This window comes from Peromyscus eremicus, chromosome 6 (assembly GCF_949786415.1).
Source record: "Peromyscus eremicus chromosome 6, PerEre_H2_v1, whole genome shotgun sequence".
Classification (NCBI taxonomy): domain Eukaryota; kingdom Metazoa; phylum Chordata; class Mammalia; order Rodentia; family Cricetidae; genus Peromyscus; species Peromyscus eremicus.
In genome coordinates this window covers 100,476,614-100,491,232 of record NC_081421.1, presented here as the reverse complement: position 1 = coordinate 100,491,232, position 14,619 = coordinate 100,476,614, and the positions used below count along the sequence as shown (strand labels likewise).

At 42.2% G+C, this 14,619-nt stretch overlaps 1 protein-coding gene across 1 annotated transcript in view; it reads left to right on the top strand.

The window, feature by feature from the left end:
• The window catches only part of Enpep (glutamyl aminopeptidase), a 76,032-nt gene that overhangs the window by 41,018 nt on the left and 20,395 nt on the right, over positions 1 to 14,619 (top strand). The window contains exon 11 of the mRNA XM_059265007.1: positions 4,034 to 4,113. Coding sequence (XP_059120990.1) covers positions 4,034 to 4,113 — 80 coding nt within the window. The remainder of the gene's footprint in view (positions 1 to 4,033; positions 4,114 to 14,619) is intronic.

Below are 14,619 nucleotides of genomic sequence, written 5' to 3'. Positions count from 1 at the left end.
AGGCAAGGCCCAAACTGGGACATTGGGCTGACGAGTGTGGCAGATATGGCAAAGTTTGTGCTGAGCTAGCATTTCTAACTGGGATACAACATGTTGGGAATTCCTTCAACGGGTTTGCAAAGAACAGCTTCCTTTTAGGATATTCTTTTCATCATACAGGACACTCCAGCCATATTTCTAGAGAACCGAAAGATCATTGCAGACACACAATCCGATACATACAACATAGATTTGGTGGAAGAGTCTACCTTTTGTCTAAAACTTGGCTTTGGGAATTAAGCCATACCAACAACATATTTGGGTATTTCAGAAATTCCAATTGCCAAGGTGCTATAATTGTGGAAGGACATCAGAGAACAGAGAACGCTCAGAACTTTTAAACCAGATTCTTCTAAGATGTGGGTTGGTACTTACTTGAGCTTGAGAAAAATCCAGAAAGCCTGTTGTGCTTCCTCTACTGGGACCCACTGTCAGCCTATCCTGAAAGTCTCAGGCATTCAGCTTCCCCAAGGGAACACAGTCTAGAGAAACTGGGAGGCTTGCTGTAAAGTAAGCTCTGAAAGCTCAAAGTTCACTTCAGCTGGGCACCCACGCCAGTGTGGGTCCCTGGGGAATACACTTTTGGGCACCCACGCCAGTGTGGGTCCCTGAGGTATATGCTTCTTCTGACCTGTGCTAGTGTAGATAACCGGGACATACATTTTTCTATCTTTACTTTAGAAGGGGCTGTGATAGAGAAAGCCAGTTGCTTTTCACTCTTTATTTCATAATACCTGGATTAAAGCATAGGTTGACCTGTTTTCAGGTGATAATTCAATTATAAAAGTCAACTTAAAATTGTTTTTGGTTCGGTACTGTTAATAGTTTTAAACTGTTTCATTTATAGTTGATGTTTTTGTTTCAGCAAACTACAATGGTCATATATAATTTTGCCTGAGTGTGAATATTAAAATGTGTAAAACAAAAACATCCTTCTGTCTTGCAAAACAGGCTTCTACTAGGCAAGTTTCCCAGGAATTGTTTCCTCCTGTCATGTGTAGCCACTGATTTATGAAGCCAAAGACAGTCAGCCCTGTTTGTTTGAGCTGGCGAAATTGTAGTTAAAAAAATAAAACAAACAAAAAAAACAAAAAACAAAAAAATTCCTTGATTATCAAGTCCTCTCTATGTAGATCCCCCTGGAAAAAAATTATAGCCAAGTGAACTAAACATTTATGTTAATATTTTTTGAGGTTTTAACCAGATATGAATATTGATTTAATTCTGATTCCTAGAGGCATGAATTCTGGAGATCATTTATCATAAAGTTGATTTATTTGTCTCATGTTTATAAAATACAATTATATAATCACAGGAAAAGAAACAAAAAATAGGCTCTTCTCTGTTGAGAACATTTATTGAAAGTCAACAGCTGACCAAGGAAGCAAGAGACTTTAAAACAGAAGCAAGACTTCCTTGTGCTGCACTTTATTAAAATATTGGATTATACCAGGTAGTGGTGGTGCATGCCTTTAACCCCAGCACTCTCGAGGCAGAGGCAGGTGTATCTCTGTAAGTTCAAGGCCAACCTGGTCTACAGAGTGAGTTCCAGGACAGCCAGGGCTACATAGAGAAACCCTGTCTCAGAAAATACAAAAAAACAAACCAAACCAAAATAAAACAAACAAAACAACCTCCCCCCACAAAAAAAGATTACAATAAATACTTTCAGGCTGACTACTATCCTGTACAATTAACATACACTAATAAAAATATCTAAAAAGAACCTTCATCCATCCAGAAAATAAAAAATAAGAACTGGTTCTTTTCCTACACTAAGGCTTGAGTCCGTCTATTTGGAGTTGCTCTTATTTGGTAGACAATGTGCTTTCAGTTACACTGTGAATTGAGTGACATCTTTTGAGAGTGTTTCTCTTTGCTTAATCCAAGATTATGAGAAGCTTAGTGAACAAGAAAGTTTTATCATTCAAATGAGCCCTATGGGAGTCATACTGTGGCCTTCACCATGTCTTCAAATGGACCGTTTCTCATCTCTGTCAGTGGGATTTCTTCATATCAGGGCCTTGGGTACCCATTCCACATTAAGAGGCAGAAGGATGGGAATAGGTATGCCATCTTGGATGATTAAGTCAGTGTCAGTGGAGAAAATTAGAGTGGCCATATTTAACATTGATGGAGCCTGTAAGAAGGTCAGAGCACTAATTACACCTTCAGGAATGATTCCTGACACCCCTGAATTTAGATAACATGTAACACCCTTTATCACTTCATTTACATGATTTCCAGCCTTCAGCATTTTGTTCCTGAATCTTTTCCTTTACTCAACTGAGATTAGGTACGAAAAAACCATGACGCTAAAATTAGAAGACAGCAGTGTCCCTGCCTTCTATCATTTTGACTTATGACACTCTTAGACACCCCAGGAGAGTATGTTTTGTGTCTGTTTTCAGTAACACAGCTTCTGCCAGCCTTTAGTATGGTATAGTCCCAGGGAGGACACCACCGTATGTGAAGACTTTGCACATAGATCATGAAGCAAGCCCCTGACTGCTCCATGATGGGCCAGGCTGACACTATGGAAGATGGAGAAGAAAAAAGTGTGCGTCTACTGTCTTCCTGTGGGCACCAAACTAGCAGCATGGCAAGAATAGAGAATGGGACTCTTTACAACACGTCTGTGTCTCTCTTCTGAGAAACTGCAAGGCTCACTAAAAACAGACCTGGAGATGGCCATGCAAGAGAAAGCGGGGCGCTGGAAAGAGGGGGGCGCAGCAGGGGTGCTTTATGAAGCGGGATCTGTAGAGACTAACTGGCTGCCAACTTCAGGGAAGCTCTGTAGCCCACACAGATATACCTGACAGATTAGACAAGACAGGTTGTCGCTACCACCCACCATGGCAGAGAGCCGCATTCAGAGGAATACATTTCCTGGAACTTTGGGCTTTCAGGCTCCAGCAGCCTGAAGGTGGCTCTCAGTTAGCCAGGTAGGAAAGCATACTGGGATAGGGAAGGGGAAAAGCTGCAAGGAGATGACATTGGCTAAGCCTGAAGCACCCATGACATCCACTGTAGGACCTAAGAAACTATTTATTTATTTATTTTTTTTTATTATTATTATTATTATTATTATTATTATTATTATTATTTGGTTTTTCGAGACAGGGTTTCTCTGTGTAGCTTTGCGCCTTTCCTGGATCTCACTCTGTAGACCAGGCTGGCCTGGAACTCACAGAGATCCGCCTGCCTCTGCCTCCCGAGTGCTGGGATTAAAGATGTGCACCACCAATGCCCGGCTTTAGGAAACCATTTATACACTAGTCTTCTGAAACATGTGGCCAGGCACTCTCCTGGAGACAGGAGGATGGCAAGTTCAAGGCCTTCCTGGGCTGCAGAGTGAAGTCAAAGCCAGCCTGCATAGTTTAGAGGGCCTTAGTCTCAAAATAAAAAGTTAAAAGGTAGCTCATTGTTAAAGGGCATTCTTGGTGTGCAGGAGCCCCGAAAACCAACCCTCCATTTCCACAAAACGGACAGAATACTTGGGCACCCCAGAAATGAGCTTACCTGGTGATTTTCCTTTGTAGCATTGATTCTCATGGTTGGAATTATCAAGTGATTTCTAGAGTAGAGCAGGCGATGCTTAGTGGGTAGGAGAGTAGAATCTCAGGATCATTTGACAGAAAGTGTACCACGCTAGAACCTCCACAGGTCAGAATGCAGAGGCTCTGCGTTGTGATGTACAGTGCTACATTTGTGCAAGTAATGCAAGATATTTGTTTCAAAACATTTTTCACTGAACACCTTTCTTCACCCTCATCAGATTTTTACGCAAATTTCTACATTTTGTAGGTATATAGAGACTGAGAACTGTCAGGGCATGGCCTGTCTTCATCTCTGAAGTACATATTGCAAACTTTGGATGTTGTATACTACATACTGACCAGTCACTACTTATAAGGAAAATGCTCTTCTCTGTTGATTTTGACATTTAAGCTTTTCATGATTAAGTTAAATGTTTCTTCCTTAAAAATTTCAGTTACACATGGAATATTCCAATTAAATGGACTGAAAACGACAATTCAAGGGTCACAGTCTACAACAGGTCATCAACAGAAGGTAAATATTATTTAACACATTCATTTCTTCTTTGAATTGATGCATTTTAGTAAATGAATATAAATACAGCGAATCAGCAATTAAGCCAAAAGTTGTAAATTTCATCTAAAGTTATCTCTTTAATAATCTATCAATAATTCTAAAACTTTGTCTACAATGAGATCTTTCCCATCTCCATGACCTTTCTAGTGATTTATCATGGCACACAGGAACTGAGCGCCTTAGCTTAAGGAATGTTACTGACCTGCCAGTCACTGGAAAAACCAAGCTGTGAGATTCCTGCCTTTCCTAGCTTCCTCCTCCCCCTCCCATTCATCCCTCTGTTCTTTTTTCTTTTCCTCCTCCCTTCTTCTTCTGCTCTTTATATCAGATAAAACACCGGGTTTCTTAAAATATCACGGGAATGGCCTGCTTTTCGAATGTTCTCTTTCAATTAGAATAATCAGCTTGCAATGTATTTCTTGTTTTCTTTCCAGTGGCTTTTCTTTTCCTTATTTGAAAACATTTAGGGTTCTTTAAAAAACAAGGTCTTCTCACAAACTTCAAAATTGCTGAAAAAGAAGCCATTAAGTAAGGGGAGGTTTTAGCACCGATCCTAGGAGAATCTTGCTTTTTTTTTTTTTTCTAATTTGAGGAGCTATTTTATTTGTTTATTTTATTTATTTTATTCGTGCTCTTCACCCTCCTAGCTAGATTTCAAGTCACTGGAGAGCAAAGACCATCTTAACACATCTTGTGTCACAGGAAGTAAGCCATGGAGAATCTTGCTTTTTATGATTTGACCACTGTGGTCGTTTTGTATTGCAAAACATTTCTTATCTAAGACAGCAGACTGGATGTCTTCATTCTGTCCGCTGAGAAGGTGGCCTGAGAACAGCATATTCTGTAGGCTTTCCCCGGGGATTCTTGAAGCTAAAGCAACCTGCATTCATTTATCTGCCCTGGTTACTTGTCCCCAAATTGACCCATCTAAACTAGGTCACCAGAGCTGGGTTATAGCTCGGCTGGCAGAATGCTTACTCAGCATTCACGAAGCCCTGGGTTCAGTATTCAGCACCAAATATAACCAGACATGGTGATGAGCAGCTGTAATCCCAGCATTCAGGAGCTAGAAGCAAGAGGATCACAAACTCAGGGTTATCCTCAGCTACCCAGAGAGTTCAAGGTTAGCCTGCAGTCAAGGACAGCTTGAATTACATGAAGCTCTGTCTCAAAAAAAAATTCAAAATAAAATGTATCATCTAGTCTCTTTGGTTAAGTTTATAGCTACGTGATACCATCACCACAGAAAGAGACCCATACGTTAGCGAACTTATGCCAATGAGGACTTAACTTATTCTAAAAGTTTGTTTTATGAAATGATAATAGTGTTTTTCTACTGTCTCATTTCAATTAAAACATAGGCTTTCCAGGGTTTATCCATGTTGTGGCAAGGATCAATGCTCCGTTCCCTTCCATAATGGATCCATATCATCCTGTATTCATATAGAGATGTCATCTCTTCTTTATCTGTCCGTCTTTGGGCCTTTTTAGTCCTACAGAGTACATTAGAATCATTTGTATAGTAGTATTTCTGCCTTCGGTATCTTCCATCTTTGCTGTTTCTTTTTTTTTTTTTTTCACTTTTTTGTTTGTTTGTTTTTGGTTTTGTTTTTTCAAGACAGAGTTTCTCTGGGTAGTTTTGGTGCCTGTCCTGGAGCTCACTCTGTAGCCCAGGCTGGCCTCGAACTCATAGAGATCCGCCTGGCTCTGCCTCCCGAGTGCTGGGATTAAAGGTGTGCGCCACTGCCCCCCCCCCCCGGCTTTATTATAAATTCTCTCACATGTTTAGTTCAGTTGTCAACTCTGCCATCTTTGCTATTACGAAGGTAGGACTCATCTCCAGCTGTTCCTGACAGAAAATATGATCGTAGGAAAACTCCCTTCCTTGTTTGTACTAATGATTGCTCTGACATTGTGGCCGATGACACTGGATCCTTCCAGAAGCTCCAGACCAATGCCTTTTTGTCTCAGTATTCCACATATTCATGCTGTGCTTGAATTCTTAGCCGAATGTCTTGTGGTCTGTGGGCCGACCATTTTCCTACTCACAGGTGGGTTTGCTATCGAAAACTGAGAAGGACAGAGAGAGGAATAAAAGACAGTGGAAATGTCCCTCGGCACTATAAAAGGCACAATAAGAAGGTTTGGGTTTCAATGCCTTTGAGTGAACCATCACCACACATGTTCCCTGTTGGTCGCTGTGGTTAACTGAAGGTCGGAAGATTGTCTCGGCGGCAGCTTGATTCACTGTTTACACATTTAAAAACATGAATAATTCATCCACTCTAACATAATTTTTCCAGTGTTCCATTTCTTATATGAAATGAGGATTTCATATAAGAGAATGTTCTAGATAGTGAAAGCTCACTAAAGCACTTCAGAAAACAAACATCAAGAGTTCAGAATAAATATTCTTCTAATATTTGTTTTATATTTATTAGGAAGAATTTTTTGAATACTCAATCCTTAGTTCATTAGGTCATTTTTTTTTTCAGGCAAGTTTTTGTTTTGTTTTATTTTTGAGACAGAGTCTCATGTAAGCCAGGCTGGCCTCCCAGTTGTTATGCAGTCAAGGATGGCCTTGAACTCCTGATGCTCCTGCTCCCCCTTGACTCCTGCTCCTGCTCCTCCTTCTGGGATTCCACGTGTGAGCCTGTACACCTGCCTATACCCTGCTGGGGATGGAATCAAAGATTTTTGTGCCTGCTCGGCAAGCACTGTAGTAACCATGTTAGCCACATTCTAGCTCAAGCAGATATTTTTTAAAAGGTAGTTTTGGTCCAGTTGGTGACCCCTCAGCCATTGGTTCATATTTCATGTGTTTCCGTTTGTTTGGCTATTTGTCTCTGTGCTTTATCCGACCTTGGTCTCAACAATTCTCGCTCATATAAACCCTCCTCATTCTCGCTAATTGGACTCCCAGAGATCCACCTGGGGCCTAGTCATGGATCTCTGCATCCAGATCCCTCAGTAGTTGGATGAGGTTTCTAGCACGATAATTAGGGTGTTTGGCCATCCCATCACCAGAGTAGGTCAGTTCGGACTGTCTCTCGACCATTGCCAGCAGTCTGTTGTGGGGGTATCTTTGTGGATTTCTGTGGGCCTCTCTAGCACTTTGTTTCTTCCTATTCTCATGTGGTGAGACAGTTGATTGGCCTGATCTGTTTGGGAGGCATCCAGGCAGTGGCACCGGGTCCTGTGCTCATTGCATGAGTCGGCTGTTTGAAACCTGGGGCCTATGCAGGGTCCCTTGGATCGGCCTGGGAGGAGGGGACTGGACCTACCTGGACTGAGTCCACCAGGTTGATCTCGGTCTGTGGGGAAGGCTTTGCCCTGGAGGAGATTGGAATGGGGGGCGGGCTGGGGGGAAGGTGAGGGGGGCGGGAGGGGAGAGAACAAGGGAATCTGTGGCTGATATGTAGAACTGAATTGTATTGCAAAATAAAAATTTAAAAAAAAAAAGGAAAAAAAAAACAAATATGGAAACTAGAAAAAAAAAAAAAAAGGTAGTTTTGGGGGCAGTTTGGGAATGATCACCAGGAGAGTGAAGTTCAACCCTTCCTATCTTGTAGGCTGCCATCTAGGGCAGGTCAGCAGACAGACAGATTCTATTGTAACTGTTGCCATGACACGGGGGTGGGGGGAGTGGGGGTGTAAATGATACCACAGGACAAGGACTGGTGCAGATTTATAGGTCCAGGAAAGGTTGCTATGGAAAAAATACCTAGGTTAAAACTCAGGGCTCACTAGTGTTTGAGGGTAATAGGACTGATAATGTACAGAGGGGGTCTGTGCCTCAGACAGGGAGTGTGTGTGAAAGAGAGGAGAGGGAGCTCACCTCTTCCCTTCCAGCTCTCAGGCATGTCTCACATGGCGCTTGTGCCATACTGGCGTATCTGTGTCTCTCTTCCTTATAGAATACTCTTTTGAGGAAACGAATGACGTCCTGGTTGCTGCTGCTGCTCTGTAACTGTTTACTGGATGCATGAGTGAATAGATAAATGGATAGAGGGCTCAGGTATTCAAGGAGCTGTGATAACAAACCTACCTTTATCTGAAACTTCAGAATCACGACTGGTCTCTCCGCCAAAAAAAAACTAGACCTTTCTTCCCACTTCAAAGCGCCTGCTCCATTTTTAGGCTACACCATGAGTTCCTGTTTCCTGTTTGAGGACATCTTCAGCTCAGGGCACAGATGATGAATATGTCCTGAGTGTACTGGATAGGCAACCAGCTCATGTTACCTGTCACACGTCCCTGCTTTGGGTTACTCTGATGATTCATCAGTTAGAAGTGTCCCAAACAATAATAGGACTTCCGGGATCTTTTATTTACACAAGTATTGTACATGATATTTTAAGCAGTGGGGAAAAAATACGTGGTTTCTAACAAAAGCAGCAAATCTCAAACAAAATGTTTTCTGGCTATTCTAATCCAGACAGAAAATCACCCTCATTTAAATGGTCTTAACTCCGTTAAAGTGAATTGATTCTTACCAAAAAATATGTCCTTATCTTTACTGCTGCTGTTTGTGGTCACTGGGATTTTATTAAAGATAATCGTTCTAAATATTCTTTTCTTATGTAGCCGATGCCAGCAGTGTTGTTAGTCCTGTTATTCTTAGTGCTAGTGGTTGGTATTTAAACAGAAATCAGTTATTGAAGCTCCATTTACTCTCTTCTTTTTCAACCAAATTATAAGCTCCTGGGAGATACAAAGTACTTCCTATGTCTCTTGTTCCCCATCGATTATCAACAACTGCTAGGCACACGGTAAGAATTTGGTAAGCCCTTGCTTAGTGGAGGGCTGCGTGCCCATCCTGTTCTCCTTTGACGTTGTGTTCTGCTTTAGTTACATCTCTGCCTTTGATATCAGTTGATGTTTCTGTTATAACAATGCATCTGTATCTAATAGGACTCTGCCTTTGTGCTTTCATTTGCTGCATTCCAACATTCCGATGAAGGTTGTCACAGGATAAAAGTTATCAGTCTTGCTTGAACACTGTTTCTGTAGGCATTACTCCAGGACAGGACCAGGGGCCAGGAGAGAGACTAAAACATTATCTTGGGTGTGGAGTTAAAAAGATAACCTAAGACAATACTATAGGAGAGGGCCTAAGACATTACTATAGGAGAGGGCCTAAGTCATTACTATAGGAGAGGGCCTAAGTCATTACTATAGGAGAGGGCCTAAGTCATTACTATAGGAGAGGGCCTAAGACATTACTATAGGAGAGGGTCTAAGTCATTACTATAGGAGAGGGCCTAAGTCATTACTATAGGAGAGGGTCTAAGTCATTACTATAGGAGAGGGCCTAAGTCATTACTATAGGAGAGGGCCTAAGTCATTACTATAGGAGAGGGCCTAAGTCATTACTATAGGAGAGGGCCTAAGTCATTACTATAGGGGAGGGCCTAATACATCACTACAGGAGAGGGCCTAAGACATTATTCCAGGAGTGTGGTTTTGGAGGAGGGTTAAGATATTACTCCAGGGGCTGGAGAGATGGCTCAGAGGTTGAGAGCGCTGACCGTTCTTCCAGAGGACCTGAGTTCAATTCCCAGCAACCACATGGTGGCTCACAACCATCTGTAATGAGATCTGGTACCCTCTTCTGGCCTGCAGGAATACATGCAAGTAGAACACTGTAAACATAATAAATAAATAAATATTTTTTTAAAAAGATATTACTCCAGATGCAGGATTTACAAGAGGGTCTAAGACCTAGAGTAGCTGTAGATTTGGGGATGATGATTTTTATGACTTTCATGTCTGGACTGTAAGAATTTAAATTAGCAAATTCCAGTATCGTGGAAATAGAGTTTACTAAAATGTTTCAAGTAGGTATGTCTAAATATTTATTATCCAAAAGATGACAAGCACATAACTTCATGTGTGTCAAAGCGGGAAGGACTTTCTCCACGTTTTCACCAAGCGTCTTGTGTAACGTACAAACGTGAGATGAGTCAGAACCCAGTTTGTTAGCTCAGCCCCCGTCAATCAAGTCTTGGGGGATTTATTCACCTAAACCAAACACAGGAGATTAAGCAAGAATGCTGACTGTCAAATGTGCTAATCAGGTACAGTGGTATGCTAATGAGCCAGTGCACTCATGTAGGCTAATTAAATATCTCTTTCCAGTGCGGATATACTACGTAAGGATTAGGGGATTCCAGGATAAAGCCATCATTTTAAAGACATCATCAAACTGTGGTACCGACACAATGCATTGTCCAGGAGAGCCCAGTTACCGCACTTAGAAACTGTCAATAGTGCCTTGATGCCATGAAAGTTTCCTGTTTGCACACAAGTCAAAGGCAGTGTTTCTGGCTCGCCATGTCTTCAGGTGACTGTCTAGCAAACAACAGCTTGGAAGTTCTCTTTTCTTCCATCTTGCAGTTCCAATACAACCTGGATGTTGGAATCTTTTCATGGGTCTTTTTCAACCAGTATGCACAGAAAGATACCAGGGGAACCAGGACTAGTAAAGCATTGATTACTTGTGTCTACATTTTACATCTAGTCCTCAACAGTATGATGCTACTTAGCAGTGAAGGAGACTAGTGTGCGTAGTCTAGGTCTTACCTAGTGGAAGGGAACCACTAGCAGATTTCTGCCATGTATGCTGATGTCTGTAGAACCAGACTTCTCAAAGGTAAGGAAGCTAAGAGTGCATGTGCTGGCTCAGGTGGGCACCTGCCTCCTGGGGCAGCTGGGAGACATACCAGCAGATCTTCACTATCTAGCTCTCCTTTGTAAGATGTTCTTTCAGATCACCCAAATCAACATTAAGGAAAACCCTTCCTCATGATAGGCAGGTTGCATTTTTTTCAGACTTCCTTGAATTGCACATTGTGTATTAAAATTGTAGCTGGAGGCTGAGGAAGGAGGGTTATTTGTTCAAGGTCAGCCTTAAGTATATAGCAAGTTCCAGACTTGCCTGGGCCATGTTGCACAATCTTATCTCAAAAACAAAAACAAACAAACAAACAAACAATTGCAAGCAACTTTCTTTGCAGACAAATGCTCTGTGTCAGTCGCTGAGCTCTGGGGAGAGGCCCTGTAATTATAACTCACATGATCATTACTCAATTCCTCGTTTCTCCCTTCCTCTCCCCTTCCTCCCCATCTCTCTTCTCTTCTCCCCTGCACCACTCTGGGATCTCACTAAGTTTCCCAGGCTAGCCCTCAACTCATGATTCATGATCCCCCTGCATCAGTCTCTTGAACAGCTGGGATTGCACATGTGGCACAATTTTGTTGAAAACGTTACCACAAGTGGATTAAAAAGTCCATTTTACAATGGATCATGCTTAATTTTAGTGAGTGAAAATTTTAAATTATTTTAAAAACTTTACTGTTTGTGTATGTGCATGCTATACGTATGTGTGTACACTGGTGCACACACAGTTAGCCGTGTGTATGGGTTCACCATGTGTATGGTGTTCAGGCACTCTTCTCACTGTTTGGGGTAGATTGGCTGGCCAAAGCCCTGGGGATTCACCTCTATTTTCCCTTTCAACCCTGGGGTTACAGGTGTGTGCCTACTATGGGGGTTTTGGGGATCCCAGCTCGAGTCTTCCATTTGTGTGGCCTGTCTTTCACCCACTGGATCACCAGCCCTGAGAGTGAAAATCTTAGAAAGAGCCCCTACTCAGGGATAACTTACCCAACATTTGCTCCACGGAACTAGTAAAAATAGAACAAAATCATTTATGAGGTGGGTGATCTGAGTCTCTTGTGATTGGTCATTGCACATCCGTTTTCAAAATAGAAAAAGACTCCAGAGCATAATTTCAAATGACCAAAGATTACTAGTCAAAGAAGAAGTAGGTGGGGCGCCATCATGCTTGTTTGTGTTTGCTTGTGTGTACACGTGGAAACTTCTCCCACGTGTACACACAAAGAAATTTTTTAAAAAATCAAGCTTGGTGAGTAACTTTTATATTATTTTGTACACTTTTGTGTTTGGTTCTGTTTGAAGCAGGGTCAGGTCTGCAGCACAGAGTGGCCTCGAACTTGCAGCCCTCCTCCTGCCTCAGCCTCCTGAGTGCTGGAATTACACCCAGTTCAGGCACGTGCCACCCAGCCTGGCATTCTTTATCCTTTACTTCCCGTAAAGAACATGTGTTGATATTACGGTCATTAAAAAGAATAAAAACAGATGCGCACGCAGGAGCAGGCATCCGCTGTTCATTTCTACTGGCTTTGTTACATCAGGGAACAGCCGTACAGTTCAATGTTGTCAAGCTTGCTCAAAGTAGCATGAACTTGGAAAGTCCTTAACTACTGACTTCCTGGGTCTCAGCTTCCTCATCCATAAAGTGAGAAAAATCACAGTAACGTTAGACAGGCTTAACTGGGCACGTATAAAGCACAGTAAATTACTGCAGTATTTAGATGGATTGCCAGGAACTTCTCAATGTTATTTATATTTGCTTGGCTATTTCTAGAACTGGTGGCCTATCCTGTTTCATAATAATGGGGATGGCTACCATCTGTTGGTCACATAACACCTAACGATGTGACCCCGCTTTATGAGCGTTATCTTACTTAACCTTCACAACAGCCCCGAGAGGGATTTTATCCCCGTTTTCCTCCTGGTAAACTGGGGCACAGAGAGGTCAAGTGATTTGGCCAGAGTTACACAGCTTGCCAGTCTCATAGAAAGGATTCTATCCCAGGTCTGTCAAACTTAGAAGTCCCTGTTCTATCTTCAGTAACGTATGGCTTTTCCCTTAGCAAGAAACTCTCCTCCCAGCCCAAACATTCAAAGGGCGAGGTTGCCAAAAGATTAGCTTCCTTTCAACAACTTCTTCATGGCCAAGCGACAAAGAAAGATAGATACTGCACGAGTGAGGTAAGGGTTTATAATCTGTCAAGTACCTGCTGTGACGGTTCCGAAGGAAACTTATTGTCTTGTTGAAGAATTTACTTACATGCTATGAAAAACTACTGTGCCCTGGATATCTTCCAGACCTTGCAAATGCTTCCAAAATTTAAATCATCTTTTCCTCCCAAACTTGCCTTCCTCTGTTCTCTGATGGCAACACCATCACTCATCCGGCTGTGCAAGCCTTTGCCGCTCCTCTAGGCAGAAGGAGAGCCGTGCTGGCTTTCCCTCTAACGCGTCTCTGCTCTGTTCTCGTTGTGACCACCTCAGCCCAAGTCCTCACCCTTTCTTGTCCTAGATTATTAACAGCTGGGTTCCAAATTGGTCTTCCTGCTTTTAGAATATAATCCAAAACACCTTCCCTATCACCGTCAAAAATTATTTTTCTAGGACACAGACTTAGGCATGTTATTTCCTTGTTTGACAATCTAATCTGTGTTTTTCCCTCTCAGGGGATGGATTCTTTCACATGGCATGTGCCATGTTCACCGGTCTTTGCCAACCTCCTCTGCTATTTTCCAGTACTATTCCCTACATGGTCACTGTATTAACTCCTTGAAATCTCTCACATATTCTAAGTCCCCACACCATTATTTGAATAGTCCATTTTCCATGCAGATAAAATATGTATTAATGGAAAAGTATAGAAGTAATGCTGACCAATACTTGTGGTATCTGAGCACAGCTGTTATTTTTTTATTTTTTATTTATTTATTTTTTTGGATTTTTTCGAGACAGGGTTTCTCTGAGTAGCTTTGTGCCTTTCCTGGATCTCACTCTGTAGACCAGGCTGGCCTCGAACTCACAGAGATCCGCCTGCCTCTGCCTCCCGAGTGCTGGGATTAAAGGCGTGCGCCACTACCGCCCAGCTTGTTATTTTTAAGGTGTACGTTTGACCTAAAATTTAAGTCTCTGTCCCTTCAGCACTGGGCTTCTAAAAGCTTGATGCTGAGTCTTATGTGTGTATTGGATGGTACTTTGGGAAGAAAGTTAATTTGCTAACTCTACTGATTAAAAAAAGCACTCTTACTGTCAATTTAGATAAGGATGTAGGCGACCTTGCAGACACAAATAAAACTGAAAGCACAAGTAGGAAGTGGATTGCCAAGTGAGAGTCATTGCATTTGGGTTCCAAGTTGGTTGCAGCACATCCCAACGCCTTAAACACGCCATGGTCCTCACATTACTATCCTGCTTAGCAATAGTTATTTCCACTAGCTGCAATCTAGATGTATTTTGTTTGGGGGATTAGACCTGAGGGCTCCCTCCTGGTAGGCAAGTGCTCCACCACTGGTCCACACCTCCAGATCTGTTTGAATTTGATTTTGAGGCAAGGTCTTACAGGGTTGACTAGACTGGCTTTGAACTCACTGGAGTCCCAGTAAGCCTATAGTCTTCCCCAGCCTCATGAGTAGCTGGAATTGTAAACATATACCAGTAGATCCAGCTCCTGAGATGATTCTGAGAAGGTGTCCTTTAAATGTTTGCATCTCAGCCCTTCTCCAGGTTGTGCCAGCGAATAGCCTTCACATATTTAATCCACTACACTTGGGAACGTATGGACTCCTCCT